This window comes from Hylobates moloch, unplaced genomic scaffold, assembly GCF_009828535.3.
Source record: "Hylobates moloch isolate HMO894 unplaced genomic scaffold, HMol_V3 SCAFFOLD_10, whole genome shotgun sequence".
Taxonomy (NCBI): Eukaryota; Metazoa; Chordata; class Mammalia; order Primates; family Hylobatidae; genus Hylobates; species Hylobates moloch.
In genome coordinates, this window is record NW_026652285.1 from 69223717 (window position 1) to 69242661 (window position 18945).

Genomic DNA, 18945 nt, shown 5'->3' on the forward strand with positions numbered 1-18945 from the left:
GGTTTCTCTCTTGCTTCCTCTTTTGCCATGTGATCTCTTTGCACATGGCCACTCCCCTTCCACTTCCCACCATAAATTGAAGCAGTATGACGCCCTCATTAGATGCAGCTGCCCAATCCTGGATTTTTCAGCCACCAGAATTGTGAGCCAAACAAACTTTTCTTTATAAATTACCCAGTCTCAGGTATTCTGTTCTAGCAACACAAAATGGACTGAGACACTCCCATAGTTTTGTTTTTTGAGCAATTTCCTTACTTTCTGATTCTACAAGATGTCCCACACTCATCTTGTACATTTCTCCCTAGCCCTTAGAATCAACCATTTTCCCAAGGAATCTTGGTTCCTTTACTTGGTGAATGGTACTAGACACTACTTACAGGTCTATTTGAGCTTTCTATCTCTTCATGATTCAGTTTTGGTAGATTATGTGCTTCGAGTAATTTGTCTCTTTCATTTAGGTTAATTTGTTGTTCACAGCATTCCTTTATAATCAGTTTTATTTCTGTAGAATTGCTAATACTGTCCCCATTTTCATTTCTGAGTTTAGTAATTTGAGTCTTCCCTTTTTTTCTGAACTGATCTAGTTAAAAGTTTATCAATTTTGTTGGTTTTTTTAAAAAAGAACTTTGGTTTCATTGATTTTCTCTATTGTTTTTCTATTCTTTCATTATCTCTCTTCTAATCTCTAGTATTGTTTCCTTTTGCTAGGTTTAGGTTTAGTTTGCTCTTTCTTTAGTTTCTTAAGATGTGAAGTTAGGTTATTGATTTGAGATCTTTCTTCTTCCTTAATGTATGTGTTTATAGCTATACATTTCCATCTTATTGTTGGTTTTACTGCATCCAGAAGGTATGCTATGTTGTATTTTCATTTCTCTCAAGGTATTTTCTAATTTGTCTTATGATTCTTTGACCCCTTGGTAGTTAAAGAGTTTGTTAATTTTTCACATATTTGTAACATTTCTAGTTTTCCTTCTGTTATTCATTTTCACGTAGCTGGAACTACTGGCACGTGCCACCATGCCTGGCTCATTTTTATATTTTTTTGTAGAGACAGAGTCTCCCTATGTTGCCCAGGTTGGTCTTGAGCCCTGGATTCAAGTGATCCGTCCACCTTGGCCTTTCAAAGTGTTGGGATTATAGGTGAGAGCCTCTGTGCCCTGCCTTTTTCTTTTATGTGCACTTAACACTTAAATTAACCTCTGATTATTGCTTTAGCTGTATTTCACAAATTTCTTGTACTTTCATTTTCAAAAAATTATACTGAGAATTTTTCTTTGACTCATGTGTTGACAAGTGTGTTGGTTATTTCCAAATATTTGGAAATGCTCCTGCTATCTTTCTGTATTTGATTTCTGGTACGGTTTGAAAGCACACTTTTTAGGATTTCTGTACTTTTTCATTTGTTAAAGTGTGCTTTATGGCCTAGAATGTCTCTTTTGATGAATGTTTCACATGCACTTGAGAAGAATGTATATTTTTCTATTGCTGTAGTCTAAAAATGTCAGTAGATCCAAGTTGGCTGACACTGCTGTTCAGGTCATTTACATCCTTAGCAATTTTCTGCCTGCTTGATCTACCAATACTGACAGAGCAGTGTTTAAATCTCCCTATTTTAATTGTAGATTTGTGTGTTTCTCTTTTTAGTTCTATCAGTTTTTTACCTCATATAATTTGAAGCTGTTGTTAACTGCATAAATGTCTAGGGCTGTTATGTTTTCTTAGAGAATTGAGCCATTTATTACTATGTAATATTCTTCCATCCTTGATGATCTTCCATGTTCTGAAGTCTGTCTGAAATTAATAGTTACTTCAATTTCGGTTAGTGTTAGCCCGATGTAGTTTTCTTTTCTTTCTTTCTTCTTTTTTTTGAGACAGAGTCTTGCTCTTGTTACCCAGGCTGGAGTGCAGTGGAGTGATCTTGGCTCACTGCAACCTCCGTCTCTGGGGTTCAAGTGATTCTCCTGCCTCAGCCTCCCGAGTAGCTGGAATTACAGGCGCCTGCCACCACGCCTGGCTAATTTTTGTATTTTTAGTAGAGACGGGGTTTCACCATGTTGGCCAGGCTGGTCTTGAACTCCTGACCTCATGATCTGCCCACCTCGGCCTCCCAAAGTGCTGGGATTACAGTCGTGAGCCTCCGTGCCCAGCCCATTTTTCTATTTCTAACTTGAGTCTTTGGTTTTATGGTTTGCTTCTTATAGACAAAGTAGAGTTGGGCTTTACTTTTTTAACTAATCCGACTGTATTGTATTACTGTACTACATCTGGTGTTTTGAGCCTATTCACACTTAAAGTGATTACTAACATAGCTGGATTAATTTTTTAAACTTTTTTGTTCATTGCACTTGTTTTTTTTTTTTCTACCTACTTCTCTCTTTTTGCCTTCTCTCCTTTTAAAGAACATTTTATATACATCCATTTTATCTGTTGGTATATCATTTATACTTCTTTTAAAATGTTTTTAGTGGTTGCCCTAGTGTTTACAATATATGTTTTAAGGTAATCATCATTCACCTTACAATAACACTATAACTATCCCACATCACACGTATTGCGGGCATCTTATAACAGTATTACCTGTGGCTCCTGTCATCCCTTGTGGCACTGCTTTCATTCATTTCACTTATCCATATGTCATAATGACCCAATACATTATTACTGTTATTACTTTCAATTGTATACTAGATATTCCAGGTATTATGTGACTCTGGGTCTTCTTCATCTTCTGTTTTAGGAGGCTCCCTCTGATACCATGGCAGCTGAAGGAGGACACACTTTCTTACTGCCAGGTGAGGTTGGGAGTCCAGATTAGCCTCTAATAACACCATCAGGTAGGTATCCAGGCAACTTTTTTTTTTTTGAGACGGAGTCTTGCTCTGTCGCCCAAGCTGGGGTGCAGTGGTATAATCTCTGCTCACTGCAACCTCTGCCTCCTGGCTTCAAGCAATTCTCTGCCTCAGCCCCCCGAGTAGCTGGGATTATAGGCACCCACCACCATGCCTGGCTAATTTTTGTATTTTTAGTAGAGACGGGGTTTCACCATGTTGGCCAGGCTGGTCTTGAACTCCTGACCTCATGATCCACCTGCCTTGGCCTCTCAAAGTGTGGGGATTACAGGCGTGAGCCACCGCACCTGGCCTATTCAGGCAACTTTTTACTGTCAGTTGGTAGGAAGAGTCCTGGCTTACCACTAGGCCTCAGCTGAAATCACCCCATTGGAGAGCTAGAGGAGTACTCTGATACTCTAGGACCAGGGTGGAAGTCAGTTTTTGGTGATGGGAGAGAGCTGCAGTTTTTTTCCGTAGTGTTTAGTTAGGGTAGGGCAGTTGTCTAAAATTTTCTGTCTTTCTGGGTGGTTGCTTTCCTGTTCTTTTGTCTAGAGGAAGCAGGCTTTACTTGGGACTTTTTTTTTGTCTGTATCAACTGGTGTTTCAGGCTGATACATTAGGCAAAAATAAAACTGAGAAAGAGGTGTCATTTCTTGGGTTCCAACGTCCCTAGCTTGTTTGTGTCCTTCTCTCACTGTTCAAAGTCTTCTTATACGTTTTGTATATAATGCCTAGTGGTTTTAGCTGTACTTAAAGGGAGGAACAGGAAGAAGTATCTGTCATCAATCTTATCTGGAACCATCAGTCTCTAAAACTTTCACATTTAAGAAGTGCCTTTTAAATTTAGTGTAATCTTTCAATATGCAAAACATGTATGTAGTTCAAAAATCCAAATTGTATAAAAAGATATACTAAAAGTCTCACTTCCATTCCTGTTCTAATCACTCGCCCCCCACCTGCTGAATTTTATCACTTTCTGATTTTTCTCCCAGGGTTTCATTTTGCAAATATCAACAGTTACGTATATTCTTCTCTCTTTCCTTACTCAAAGATGGCTTCCTGCGCACACTATTCTACTGCTTCTTTTGACTTAATATTTACTGAGTATCACTCCTTATTTGTATACAGGCTCTTGTCCATTTTATGGTTGCATAGTCTTCATCTGTGTGTTGAAGTAACACACTTTCAGCCAATTAGTCAATGATGTACATTTGGGTTGTTGATATTCTATTGCTCTTACAAACAATGCTGCAGTGAATAACCTTGTGTATATATCATTTTGTGTTTATGCACGTATTGTTGCTGAGTATTGTATATGTTGCTGAGTAAAAATTAATGCACCTGTAATTTCTTTTAGTGCCAAAAAATTACATTTCTTAGCAGATATGGTTGATTAGTATTTTACTTAAAGCCCTCGATGACTACTTATTGCTTAAAACCCAGAATATGGCCTCAATAATATATATTCACTTGGTCCGCTTCCACATCTTGTACCATATTCCTTCTTGCTTTCTTTGTTCCAGGTGTACTGGTTCTTTTTCAGGTCTCTGTACTCACTATCTTCTCTTCTACTAGGGGTCTTTGTGCTTGTTCTTTTCTCTACTTGGAATGTTTATATTTCCTTATTTAGCTTATTCCTAGACATCCTTAGAGTTTTTCTCAAGCAACACTTATCTTTTCCTTTGAATTTGAAAATTTTCTTTGAAAAAGTAAAAAAGAGAGTTCAGTGAACCCCTCCCCTCATGCATCCTTCACCCAGCTTCAAAAAAATTACAATTTTTTTAAATAGAAAGGTTTTCTTAACCTCAGAAACTCTTCAAATCACCCTATGAAACTTAAGGCTGTGCTACTGAATAACTTGAGAACTGCACTGGTGTCTATCAAAAAGTGGATATTAATTAAATAGTTGTTAAGTTTTAATTGCATTTCTTCATACAGTCTCATACTGTATGAATGAGTGTTCAAAGAAGAAGAAATATGTCTTCTAGACATAAATAAGAGACACGTCTTAGTAACCCGATATGCAATTTGTATGTTGCAGCTAAAGCAGTGCTGAATTTTTTAAGGCACTAAATGTGTACGTTAGAAAAGAGAAAAAGTCTCAAATTAATAGTGCATGATCTCACATTAAAAAGCTAGACAAAGAGCACAATAATCCTAACATAAGCAAAAGTAAAGAGTAGAAATCAACCAAATTAAAACCAAAAAAACAAAAGAGAAAGATCAATGAGAGAAAAAGCTGGTTGGCTGAAAAGAGCAGTAACCTTGTAAAACCTCTAGGAAGAGTGAACAAAAAAATAAAAGAGCAAGAAGACAGGAATGACCAATATAAAGAATAAAACAGGTCTATAAATACAGATCCTAAAGACATCAAAATGATAATAATGGAATGGTCTGAACATCTTTACACATATAAACGTGACAACTGAGATAAAATGGACTCATTGTTAGAAAAGCAAAAATACCACAATTCGCCTAATAGAAATAATTTGAATATCCATATATGACTTAAATAAATTGATTTATAAAACTCCCCAAAAAGGAGCCTCTAGGCCCAGATGGTTTCACTAGATTACCAAACATTTAATGAAGAATAAACACCACTTCTATACAACCTCTTCCAGAAAATTGGAAGGAACACTTTACTTTCCAACTAATTTTATGAGGCCAGACTTATGCTGATATGAAAACCAGACAAAGGTAGTATAAAACTACAGACCGATTTCTCTCATAAATGCAAAACTACTTAATAAAATATTAGCAAATAGAATCAAACAATAAATAAAAAGAATTCTATGACATTACCAAGTAAGGTTTATTCCAAGTATATAAGGCTGGTTCAATATTTGAAAAGTAGTCAACAAAGTCTATTACATTAATGGAGTAATGAAGAAAAACCATGTAATCACAGCAGTATATACATAAAAAGTATTTGACAAGATTCAATATCCATTCATAATCAATATTCTCATAAAACTAGGAATACAGTAGAAGTTCCACCATTTGATGAAGAATATCTACAAAGGACCTGCTAAGATCATTTGGTGAAAGACTAGATGTTTTCCCCTTAAGGTTGGGAACAAGGCAAGGATGACTACTCTTACCACTCTTATTCTACACAGTACTAGAAGTCCTATCCAGTGTAATACAGCAAGAAAAGGAAATAAAAGGCATACAGATTAGAAAGGAAGATAGTAAACTGACCCTATACATAGATGACATGATAGCTTATGTTAAAAAATGCCTACGAATCTACAAAAAGGCCTTCCTAGAAAGTTCAGCAAGATCTCAGCATAAAAGAACAAACATACAAAAATCAATTACATTTCTATAAACTAGCAATCTTCATAAGCAAACAGAAATTTAAAACACAATGCCATTAACAATTACTCAACCAAATGAAACGCTGAGGTATAAATATAACATGTGCAGGACTTTTATACTGAAAACTACAAAACACTGAAGCAAGAAATCAAGATCTAAGTAAATGGAGAAATATATTGTGTTTATGGATTATAAGACTCAAGACTCAAAACAGTAAAGATGTTAACTGTCACAAAATTGATAATTTATAGCTTTAATTCCTATCAAACACCCAGTAAGATTTTAACATAATGAAATTATTACAATATGTATATGCAAAGGTGAAGTAACTAGAATAGTTAAAACAATATTGAAAAAAATATAATGTGGGAATATAATAGTCTCATACAAGTACAGCCAACTGATTTTTGACACAGGTGAAAAAGCTATTCAATGAAGGGTAATGGTGCTGCATGGAGCAAATGGATATCCATAGGCAAAAACAAACAAAAAAAAGATCTCAACTTACACTTCATGCCCTATATAAAAATTAACTCAAAATGCACCATAATTAAAATGCAAAATATATTACACAATCTTTAAAAATAGGAGAAAACCTTTGGTCCAAAGACTTAGTGAAGAGTTCTTAGATAGGACATTTTTACAAAACTGATAAACTGGACTTCATCAAAATTAAAAACTTATGCTCTACAAAACACCTCACGAAGAGGATGAAAAGACAAGTTACAGACTGGTATAAAAATGTGCAAACCACACATCTGACAAAGAAACTCATATCTAGACTATCTAAATTCTCAAAAGTCAATGGTAAAACACACAAACTTCCAATTAAAAAGTGGACAAAAGCCATGAACAGACATTTTACTAAGGGTACACAGATGGCATGTGAACACATGAAAAGATATTTGATTATCAGTAGCCATTAGGGAAATGCAAATTAGGATCACTATGAGATATCACTATACACCTGTTCAACCACTAATACATAAAATAGCAACAATGCCTAGTACCAGAAAGGATAGGGAATAACTGGATCCCTCATACATTGCTGGTGGAAATGCAAAATGGTACAGCAGCTCTGGGAAATAGTTTGGCACTTTCTTAAAGAATAAAACATAACTTACCATACAATCTAACAATCACACTTCGTGGCACTTATCCCAGAAAAACTTATGTTCACAAAAAATCTGAACATGAGTGTTCGCATCAACTTTATAATAGCCCCAAACTGGAAACAACCAAAATGTCCTTCAACAGGTGAACAGCTAAACAATGATATTCATATAGTGAAATACTACATAGCTATAAAAGGAATGAACTATGGATACACTACAACTTGGATCTCAAGAGCATTACGCTGAGTGAAAAAGCCAGTCTCAACACATCAAATACTGTATGATTCCACTTATATAACAGTCTCAAAATGACAAAATTATAGAGCTAGCAGATTAGTAGTCAGCAGAGATCAGGAACAATGTGAGAGATGGCATGGGTGTTGACTATGAATGAGTAGCACCAAAGAGATCTTTGTGGTGATAGAGCAGTTCTGAATTGTAACTGTGGTGGTTACATCAATCTTCGCATGTGATAAAATGGCACAGAGCTATTCACACATATTGTACCAGTGTCTATTTACTGGTGTTGATACTGTATTATAGTTATAAAACATGTACCCTTTGGGGTAAGCTAAGGTGAGGACACAATTTTTGCTAATTCCCATAAATCTATAATTATTTCAATATAAAAAAGGTTTCTTAAAATATATGCAAAAAATTAAAAACTGAAAACATTTTCTCTTTAAAAAGAGAAGCAAGAGATGGCAAGAAAAAGTCTGTAAAACATATATCTAATAAAGGTCTGAACTTCTTCAACTAAACAAACAAAATACTAAAAACTAAATGAAACAAAAATGAGCTCAAGATTTGACTGCTCATTTAAAGAAGACTTATGAATCGCTAAAAAGCACATAAAAAGAGGTTCAATGTTGTTAGTCATCAGGAAAATGCAAATTAAAACCCAACTAGAATTGTTAAAAACAGCAAAATTTTCCAAATAATGGTAACCAAAGAGTAATGAGAACTCACAGACACTGTTCATGAAAATGAAAAACTGTGGAGCCAGTTTGAAAACATTTGGCAGTTTCCCATAAAGTTACAGACAGATAAACTTATCAAAGACCTGGCAAGCTCACTCCTAGGTACTTACACAAGAGAAATGAAAACATATGTTGACACAAAGACTTGTATGTGAAAGTTCATAGCAGCTTTATTCAGAAAAGCACCAACTGGGAAAAAATTCCATATGTTGACCAACTGATAGAGGATAATAAATTGCAGTATATGCCCACAAAGCGGCACTACTTAGGATAAAATAATTAACCACTTACACACACATGTGCATGAATTTCAAAAGCATTGTACTAAAGAAAAGCCAGACAAAAGGGAGTATATAATTTATGATTCCATTTATATGAAATTTGAGAAAAGGCAAAATTATTGCAATAGAAAGCAGACTAGTAGTTGCCAGAGGTTGTGGAGGAAGGGATGGAGGGAGAGGACTCACTGCAAAGGGCTACAAAGAATCTTCTGGGGGTGATAAAAATATTCCAAACCATGATTTGGATTGTGGTAATCAATGTATACATTTTTCAAAACTCATTGATTTGTACACTGAAAGGTGCTGAATTTTATTTTCTGTTAAATACACCTCAATAAAAGTGACTAATATAAAAAAGGAAAACCAGAATTGCACTGTAGAGGGAGTCACATGGTCTGGTATGGAGAGAGAGAAAGAGAGGAGAGAGAGAAAGAGAGGAGAAACAGAACTGCACTCTGGAGGGAACCCCATGGTAAGCTGTGCTCACCCACTGAGACCAGGTGGCTGTAGTTCTCCAGCATCACATCTCTGTACAGGGTCCTCTCAACAGGGCCCAGGTGCTGCCACTCCTCCTGGCTGAATTCCACAGTCACGTCCTGGAATGACACTGATGCCTGTAACAGCGCATTTCTGATTAATCTGAGTGTTCAGAATCAAGGAAAGGAAAATGTTTTCAGAAACTAACTCATTATGTTTACTGTTGAGAATTTAAAACAAAATGCTATAAGGGATTCTTATTATGGCCCTAATTCTGCCTTACTTTTGAAATGCATAATAAGCACAAATATTTGTTCTCATGCTCTTATTTGTATTTATTTTACAATCATACACATACACTGTTACTTAATATACTGAGGAAGCTTAGTACCCTTTTAGGTAAAATTATTATAAATAGGATTCCTGCATACATTTCCCATGGTGCGATCTCGGCGCACTGCAACCTCTGCATTCCTGGGTTCAAGCAATTCCCCTGCCTCAGCCTCCCGAATAGCTGGAATTACAGGTGCATGCCACCACACCTAGTTTTTTGTATTTTAGTAGAGATGGGGTTTCACCATGTTGGCCAGGATGGTCTTGATCTCCTTACCTCATGATCCGCCCACCTCGGCCTCCCAAAGTGCTGGGATTACAGGCGTGGGCCACAGTGCCCAGCTGGGAAGTGAATCTTTACAGGAATGAAAATCTGTTCATTATTATCTCGTGCAGCTGTACACAGAGATGCGGCATGATACATAACACAAAAAGCTCAAAAAGCTCAGAAAAAAGAATAAAAAGAAATGAACAAAGTCTCCAAGAAATATGAAATTATGTAAAATGGCCAAACCTAAGAATAATTGATGTTTCTGAGGGAAAAAAGAAAACAAAAAGTCTAGAAAATTTATTTGAGGAAATAACTGAGGAAAACTTCACTGACCTGGCTAGATATTTATATATCCCAATCCAAGAAGGTCAAAGAACTCTTGGAAAATCCACTGCAAAAAGATCTTCACCAAAGCATATAGTCATCAGGCTGTCTAAAGCCAACATGAAGGAAAGAATTCTAAGAGCACTAAGATAAAAGCATCAAGTAACCTATAAAGGAAAACTTATCAGACTAACAGCAGACTTCTCAGCAGAAACCTCACAAGCAAGAAGGGATTGGGGGTCCTATCTCCAACTTCTTTAAACAGAGTACCCGTCAGCTAAGAATTCTGCATCCAGCAAAACTAAGTTTCATCAATGAAGGAGAAATAAAGTTATTTCAGACAAACACATGCTGAGGGAATTTGTCGTTAACAAAGCAGCACTATGAGAAATGCTAAAAAGAGCTCTAAACCTTGAAACAAAAGTTTGATATGCACCAAAACAGAACCTCTTCAAAGCTTAAAACTCACAGGACCTATAAACCAATAATTCAGTGAAAAAAGCAAACTAGGTAGCAACATGATGAAGAGAACAGTATCTCACATCTCAATATTAACATTGAATGTAAATGGCCTAAATGCTCCACTTAAAAGATACAGAATGGCAAAATAGATTTAAAAAAAAAAATCACAAACCAAATATCTGCTGTCTTCAACAGACTCACCAAACATAGAAGGATTCATATAAACTCAAGGTAAAGGGAAGGAAAAAAATATTCCATGCAAATGGAAACCAAAAGCAAGCAGGAGTAGCTATTCTTATATCAGACAAAACAGACTTCAAGAAAATCCGTAAAAAAAAGACAAAGAAGGTCACCATATAATGATAAAAGGATCAATCCAACAACAAGATATTACAATCCCAAATTTATATGCACTTAACACTGGAGGTCCCAGTTTCACAAAACAATTACTACTAACCTAAGAAATGAGATAGACAGCAATACAATAATAGTGGGAAACTTCAACAGACTACTGACAGTACTAGACAGATCAAGACAGAAAGCCAACAAAGAAACAATCGACTTAAACAACACACTAGAACAAATGAACTTAACAGATATTTACAAAATGCTCTCCAAGAACTGCAGAATATACATTCTTCTCATCAGCACATGGGACATTCTCAAAGACAGATCATATGATAGGCCACAAAACAAGTCTCAATACATTTTTAAAAATCAAAATCATATCAAGTATCTACTCAGATCACAGCAGAATAAAACTAGGGAGGAACTCTAAAAGGAACCTTTAAAACTATAAAAATACATGGAAATGAAATAATCTGCTCCTGAATGATTTCTGGGTTAACAACAAAATCAAGATAGAAATTTACAAATTCAATGAATGATAATTACACAAATTATCAAAACTTCTGGGATGTAGCAAAGCAGTGCTAAAAGTTTATAGTGTTAAATGCCTATATCAAAAAGCCTGAAAGAGCACAAATTGACAACCTAATGTCATACCTCAAGGCACCAGAGAAACAGGAACTAAACCCAAAGCTAGCAGGACAAAAGAAATAAAGATCAAAGTAGAACTAAATGAAATTCAAACAAAAAAACCCCAAAATATCAATGAAACAAAAAAGCTGGTTCCCTGAAAAGTTAAAACTGATAGACCTTCAGCTAGATTGGCCAAGAAAAGAAAGAACCAAATAAGTTCAATTAGAAATGAAACTGGAAACATCACAACCGACACCACAGAAATACAAGAGATCTTTCAAGACTACTATGAACGCCTTTATGTGCACAAACTAGAAAACCTGGAGGAAATGGATAAATTCTTGCAAACATACAACACTCCTAGATTAAATCAGGAAGAAATTGAAACCCTGAATAGACTACAAGTAGAGAGATTAAATCAGTAATTTAAAAATTTGAAAATTGCCAACAACAACAAAAAGCCTGGGACCAGATGGATTCAAAGCTGAATTCTACCAGATATTTAAAGAAGAACTGGTCCCAATCCTGCAGAAACTATTCCACAAGATTGCAAAAGAGGGAATCCTCCCTAAATCATTCTATGAAGCCAGTATCACCCCGATACCAAAACCAGGAAAGGACACAACAACAAAAAAGGAAACAACAGACCAATATCCCTGATGAACATAGATGCGAAAATCCTCAGCAAAACACTAGCTAACTGAATATAATAGCACATCAAAAGGTACATCATGATTAGGTAGGTTTCACCTCAGGGATGCAGGGATGGTTTAACATATGCAAGTAAATAAATGTGATACATCACGTAAACATAACTAAAAACAAAAATCATATAATCATCTCAGTAGATGCAGAAAAAGCATTTGACAAAATCTAGTGTACCTTTATAAAAGCTCTCAACAAACTAGGCATAGAGGGGACTTACCTCAAAATAATAAAAGCCATATGTGACAAGCCCACAGCCAACACCATATTGAATGGGGAAAGTTGAAAGTACTCCCCCTGAGAACAGAAACAAGACAAGGATGCCTGCTTCCACCACTCCTGTTCAACATAGTTCTGGAAGTCCTAGCCAGAGCAATTAGTCAAGAGAAAGAAATAAAGGGCATCCAAATTGGAAAAGGAAAAGTCAAACTACTGCTCTTTGTAGATATGATCATATACCTAGAAAATCCAAGACTCCTCCAAAAGACTCCTAGATTTGATAAATGAATTCAGTAAAGTCTCAGGATACAAAATCAATGTAAACAAATCAGCAGCAATGCTATACCAACAACAACCAAGCTAAGAATCAAATCAAGAACTCAATTTCTTTTACAACAGCTGCAAAAACAAAACAACAAAAAACAACCTAATAATATACTTAACCAAGGAGGTGAAAGATCTCTACAAGAACTACATAACACTGCTGAAAGAAATCACAGGTGACACAAACAAATGGAACACACCCCATGCTCACGGATTGGAAGAATCAATATTGTGAAAATGACCATTCTGCCCAAAGCAATCTACAGGTTCAATGCAATTCTCATCAAAATACCAACATCTTTTACATAATTAGAAAAAAAATCCTAAAATTCATACAGAATAAAAAAGAGCCAGAATAGTCAAAGCAATCCTGAGCAAAAAGAACAAATCCGGAGGCACCACAATACCAGACTTCAAATTATACTACAAGGCTATAATTTCCAAAACAGTGTGGTACTGGTATAAAGGCAGGCACATAGACCAATGGAACAGAATAGAGAACCCAGAAATAAAGCCAAATATGCACAGTCAACAACTGATCTTCGACAAAGCATACAAAAACATAAACAGGGGAATGGACATCCTATTTCAGCAATCCCCAACCTTTTTGGCACCAGGGACTGGTTTCCTGGAAGACAATTTTTCCATGGACCAGAGGTGGTGGGGTGGGGATGGTTTCAAGATTAAACTGATCCACTTCAGATCATCAGGCATTAGTTAGATTCTCATAAGAAGCACCCAGTCTAGATCCCTTGCATGTGCAGTTCACAATAGGGTTCCCTCTCCTATGAGAATCTGATGCTGCTGATCTGACAGGAGGTAGAGCTCAGGTGGTAATACTTACTAGCCTGCTGCTTACCTCCTGCTGTGCCGTTCCATTCCTAACAGACCACAGACTGGTACCAGTCAGTGGCCCCGTGGATTAGGGACTCCTGTCCTATTTAATAAATGGTGCTGGTAAAAGTGGCAAGCCACATGTAGAATAATGAAACTGGATCCCTATCTCTCACTTTATACAAATATCAACTCAAGATGGATCAAAGACTTAAATCTGTGACCTGAAACCATAGAAATTCTAGAAGACAACATTTGAAAAACTCTTCTAGACATCAGCCTAGGCCAAGAACTCATGACTAATACCCCAAAAGCAAACGCAACAAAAACAAAGATAAATTAACTGGACCTAATTAAACCAAAAAGCTTCTACACAGCAAAAGAAATAATTACCAGAGTAAACAGCCAACCCACAGAATGGGAGAAAATATTTACAAACTAGACATCTGACAAAGTATCCAGAATTTACAAGGAACTCAAATAAACCAGCAAGAAAAAAAATCCCATAAAAAAGTGGACAAAGGACATGAATTGTCATTTCTCAAAAGAAGATATACAAATGTCCAATAAACACATGAAAAAAAATGCTTAACATCGCTAATCATCAGGGAAATGCAAATTGAAACCACCATGAGATACCACTTTACTCCTGCAAGAATGGCCCTTATTAAAAAGTCCAAACACAGTGGATATTTGCATGGATGTGAAGAAAAGAGAATGCTTATACACTGCTGGTAGGAATGAAAATTAGGACAACCTCTATGGAAAAAGTATGGAGATTCCTTAAGGAACTAAAAGTAGATCTACCATTCGATCTAGCAATCCCACTACTGGGTATCTACCCAAAGGAAAAGAAGTCATCATAAATGAAAAGGAAACCAGCACACACGTTTGTAGCAGCACAATTCACAATTGCAAAGATGTGGAACCAACCTAAGTGCCTATCAACTGAGTGGATAAAGAAAACGTGGTACCTATACACCATGGAATACTACTCAGCCATAAAAAGGAATGAAATAATGTCTTTTGCAGCAACTTGGATGGAGCTGGAGGCTGTTATTCTAAGTATCACAGGAGTAGAAAACCAAACCGTATGTTCTCACTTATAAGTGGGAGCTAAGTTATGAGTATGCAAAGGCATACAGAGTGACATAATGGACTTTAGAGACCAAGAAGGGGAGGGTGGGAGGCTAGGGAAAGGTGCTAGGGATAAAAAACTACCTATAAGGCACAATGTACACTACTTGTCAGACCACAGGTGCACTAAAATCTCAGAATTCACCACTATATAATTCATCCATGTAACAAGAAACCACTTGTACCCCAAAAGCTATTGAAATAAAACATTTTAAAGAAATGTTTTTAAGTATAAAGAAAAGACAGCACTTATTATTATTATTTTAGTCTTGCTCTTTCATTTTAGTTAAAATGAAAGAAGTCTTGACTTATTTTAGACCCTGGGTAGTAAAATACGTAAAATAAAATGTAAAAGTAAAAGGTTCAGAATCTTAGTCGAAAATTTCAAATACATTTTGTATTAAAATTGAAACTCTTTCCAGTTTTAGTAAACATACAATATTATGAAAACTTTTGCATCTTAATAAATATATCTAAGTAAAGTGCTAAGTAAGTAGGCAAGTTGCATCTTCAGTGTTAAAGTATATTAGCACAAGGATGGTAAAGCAGGGTGAAAATTATAAATTTTTATAATTTGTGTATGCAAGGTGGTTTTTAAAATAAAATATCTTAGTATCTCATTTTATTTTTCTCTTGGTTTATACCTGTCTCTCTGTACATCTATAACTTAATGCATACTGACAAAGAAAAATCTTGTTTGATAATGGTTAACCAACAATAAACATTTACTAAATCTAAAAAAAAAGAAAATAAAAAAGTAAATGATTACAATTTTCTATGAAAATGTAATGACAAAAATTATATTGAAAAAGCACAAATCCAGTATAAGCTTATAAGAAGCTGACTAATGAACCAATACATTTATTCAATAATCAAAATCCTCACACAAAAAGTCTTTGCAAGGTCCAAATTCATAGGTGAGTTTCATAAAATCTACCTTTAACACAATGTTCTCATTTTCCTAAATTATTAGAAAAGAAGAAACAAGAAAAAGTGCGCCATTTCCTTTCATGAGACAACCATGATACCCTAACTGAACAGGGAAACAGGAAAGTATAGTTTAATCCAATTTGTGAACACAGAAATAAAAATCCTAAATTATTACCATAATGTGCTAGGAAAACATGCAAGAAGCAACTTACTAAACTCATTAGCAACTAGGGTCTATACAGGAATTCAAGTTACTTTTAGAAAATCCATTATATTATTCACAATATTTACAGATTAATTATAGGACACAGCTATAGATTTATTCTGATACACAAAAAGTATTTAATATAATTCATGTGCATTCATAACATGACATCTTGGCAAACTGGTAACTGGAGGGAACCTACTAACCCTGACAAAGCTGACAGCAAACAGAGTTCATGGTAAAACTGTATATATTTTCCCTCAAGATTTACTTGATCTAGTTCTCCTTTTCCATTTAATGCAAGGGCCTATCTAAACCTCATAAATCCATTACAATACAAAGTTGGGAATGAATAAAGAGCTTACCTGAAATGTGTTCATTTTCTGTGGATCTTGGGAGAGTATAGAGAACTGTAAAGCCTCAGCTGGGGGGAAAGAAAGAGGATGTCACACGGTCTGGCCTACCTCACAGCTCCTAGATTCGCCTCCCCAAATCTCAGCAACCCAGTTGGGGAGCAGCCTTCCTACAGTAACAGGGCCCTTCAGGCCTTGAAAAGGCATGAGAAGCACCACATAGAGGTGGCATTGTCTATGACAACTCTGAAATAGTTATGGGGCTTAAACTGCTATTTTTTATTGAGTGAACATAAACTTTTCCCAATTGATTTAACAATGCACATGTGCTTCTAACACACACACACAAATAAAGACAATACAGGATTAGTTGAATTAAAGTACACCACAGGGTAAGACACTATTCTTTCATTAAAATTAACCTAGCAGGTACTGTGGTTCATGCCTGTAACCCCAGCACTTCAGGAGGCCAAAGAGGGTGGATAGCTTGAGCTCAGGAGTTCAAGACCAACCTGGGCAACATGGCATGACCCTGTCTCTACAGAAAATAAAAACTTAAAAAATTAGCCAGGTGTGGTGGCATGCGCCTGTGGTCCCTGCTCCTTGGGAGGCTGAGGCAGGAGGATCACTTGAGCCCAGGAGGTAGAGGCTGCAGTGAGCCGTGTTTGTGCCACTACACTCCTGCCTGGACAATAGGATGAGACTCTGCCTCCAAAACACAAAATTAACTTAGCTGAAAAATATTCAGTGTGCATCATTTAACTATTTTTCTTAGTAATATTGTTTACCCTTGGTATAGACAATCCACAGAAAGTCTTGTAAAAGAGATGAGATACTTTAAGGCAGAGAGTTTTAGATGTTTTAACTGGGATGTATTTCTCAAAAGGCCCTTTGGATAAGATGCTTTTGGTGACTCACCTGTGAAAGAATGCACGGAACTGTTTTCCTCCTGGCTCTGCCACAAACGAGGGATCCCCGGAAACTCACTGAACCTTTCATGCCCAATGTCTTTAAAGCTTTCAAAAGAATCAGAAGTAGATAACCACGGAAGACCCTTCATGTATCATCATGCTGGGATTCTATGAGGTAGGGACAAAGTCTCCAGTGTCACATGTGTTAACAGCAGTATGGCATCTGTAAAGAGTGGAGAACAAAGGGACTGGGGGCTACTTTGGGATCTGGGGACAGAATCTCCAGCTACCCCTACCCTCAGACCTAAGCAATGATGTGGCCTTTCCTGAGCAGCCTGTCCCTGGCCACCACCTAGCTCATTTTGCTCTTCTCAAAGCTGGCCCAAACCACTCACTGTCACCCATTCTGTGGTGGCTTCTGGAGGCTTCACCAAGTCTGGCTCATTCTGGGAAGGAGGATCAAGAACTGCTTCTGACCATACACATCTAGGATCTGATCCTCTGTGGACTCTTCTGCCTCTGCTCTGAAGCTCGGGAGGAAGGTCTAGGTCTTAGAGGCGTTCTCTTCCAGGTAAAACTGTTCACAGAGACCCCTGCTTCCCACCTCGCAAGGGCTGCTCTGTTCAAGGAGCCTGGGACGGACCTGACCTGAGAAACCATGCTGGTGGCAAAAATCTGACTCTTAGAATTCTTTACATCAGACTTAAAAGAGAGACACCCTGACAATGCAGAAGGGGCCAGGAACCTGTCTGACCCAAGAGATCTGAAGACACACCAGAAATCCAGACTACATTTGACACATGGTAAGATTCCATCTACATCCACTCCCTGAGTATTTGGGGACATGCCATTCTGCTAAGTGCTGTGAAGGCTGCAATGCTGGTTTTAGGCAGGTGTGATATTAGCGCCTGAAACGGGAAATAAATCACACCTGCCTTTGAACCCCAGCTCCCTCACTGCTAGCTTGTGACTTGAGCCTCAGTTGTTATATTTAATGCAGATGTGGTTGTGAGGTATACATAGGCACCCAATGAATGGAACAAAGTATCTTCTAAATATAACAGCAGCAGTCGCTCATGGCTTAGTAGCCTACAGTCGGCTGTTTGCTTTACAGGTGGTGACTTAGAGCTTTAAACCAATGCCATGAAGCAGTCATTATTAATACCCTCACTTTCAGATGAGAAACCTGATTCTCATCCAGGTCCCTGCATTCGCCTCGGCTTCCAGTTGCCAGAGCTGGAACTTACCCGGGTTTTTCCAGCTCCAGAGCTCGGGGCCTCGATGCAGACCCACCGTCCGGGGATTTCGGGCACGTTGTCGCCCGCGTTACAAATGCGCTTTCTCCTCCCGCCGCCGCTCGCGCCAGGCTCCCGTCCCGCACACCGCAGCCCGCACCCGGCACCTGCTCCGGACCAGCGCTCAGCCTCAGCCGCCCCGGGAGCCAGCGGCCGAAGTCCCTCTCCACGGGCCGGGCAGGCAGAGGGCCCGCCCGGTCGCACCCACTGACGCTGGGGGCGGGGATCCCACGAACTTCCCGCTTCCTCTCCCGCTTCCGGGCACAAACGCTGTCCTCCCGCCCCAGCTGCGCTCCCTCTACTTTCCCAGCCAACCCGCGAGCTTCCCAAACAGCTTCCCGGGAGTCTCGAGAACCCAAATGAGGAGGCGGGGCTCTGGCTGCACAGGCGCAGAAGGAGCCCAGTAGCCCCATCACAGAGTGCTGCGCGGCGAACCAGACTCATTCAGGACTACATTTCCCATAAGCTCTTGAGTCCGCCTTCGACGTTACTCCCCACGTTTCGGCGGTTCAGAATTGGCGGGGATGGAGTTTTTATAGAGTCTCCTGCTCAGGCTCTCTAAGAACAGGGAGAAGTTAAAGGTTAAAACTTGAACGCTACTGACAAATATAAAGAGTAGCCCTCCATTGGTTCCCGGTTGAACCAGCATTTTTTTT

At 37.7% G+C, this 18945-nt stretch overlaps 1 protein-coding gene across 2 annotated transcripts in view; it reads right to left on the bottom strand.

Annotated features, from left to right (window-relative positions):
- ZNF782 (zinc finger protein 782) overlaps positions 1 to 18666 on the bottom strand; it is a 35181-nt gene extending 16515 nt beyond the window's left edge. Inside the window, exons 1-4 of one of the 2 annotated variants that reach the window (XM_032164623.2) lie at positions 18242 to 18666; positions 17002 to 17217; positions 16096 to 16154; positions 9016 to 9142 (exon numbers count right to left, since the gene is read on the bottom strand). In XM_032164623.2, the coding sequence (XP_032020514.1) occupies positions 9016 to 9142; positions 16096 to 16154; positions 17002 to 17143 (328 nt within the window). In that variant the 5' untranslated portion in view covers positions 17144 to 17217; positions 18242 to 18666. The remainder of the gene's footprint in view (positions 1 to 9015; positions 9143 to 16095; positions 16155 to 17001; positions 17218 to 18241) is intronic. The other variant, XM_058445238.1, reaches the window with a different exon arrangement.
- Between the last annotated feature and the right edge of the window lie 279 nt (positions 18667 to 18945).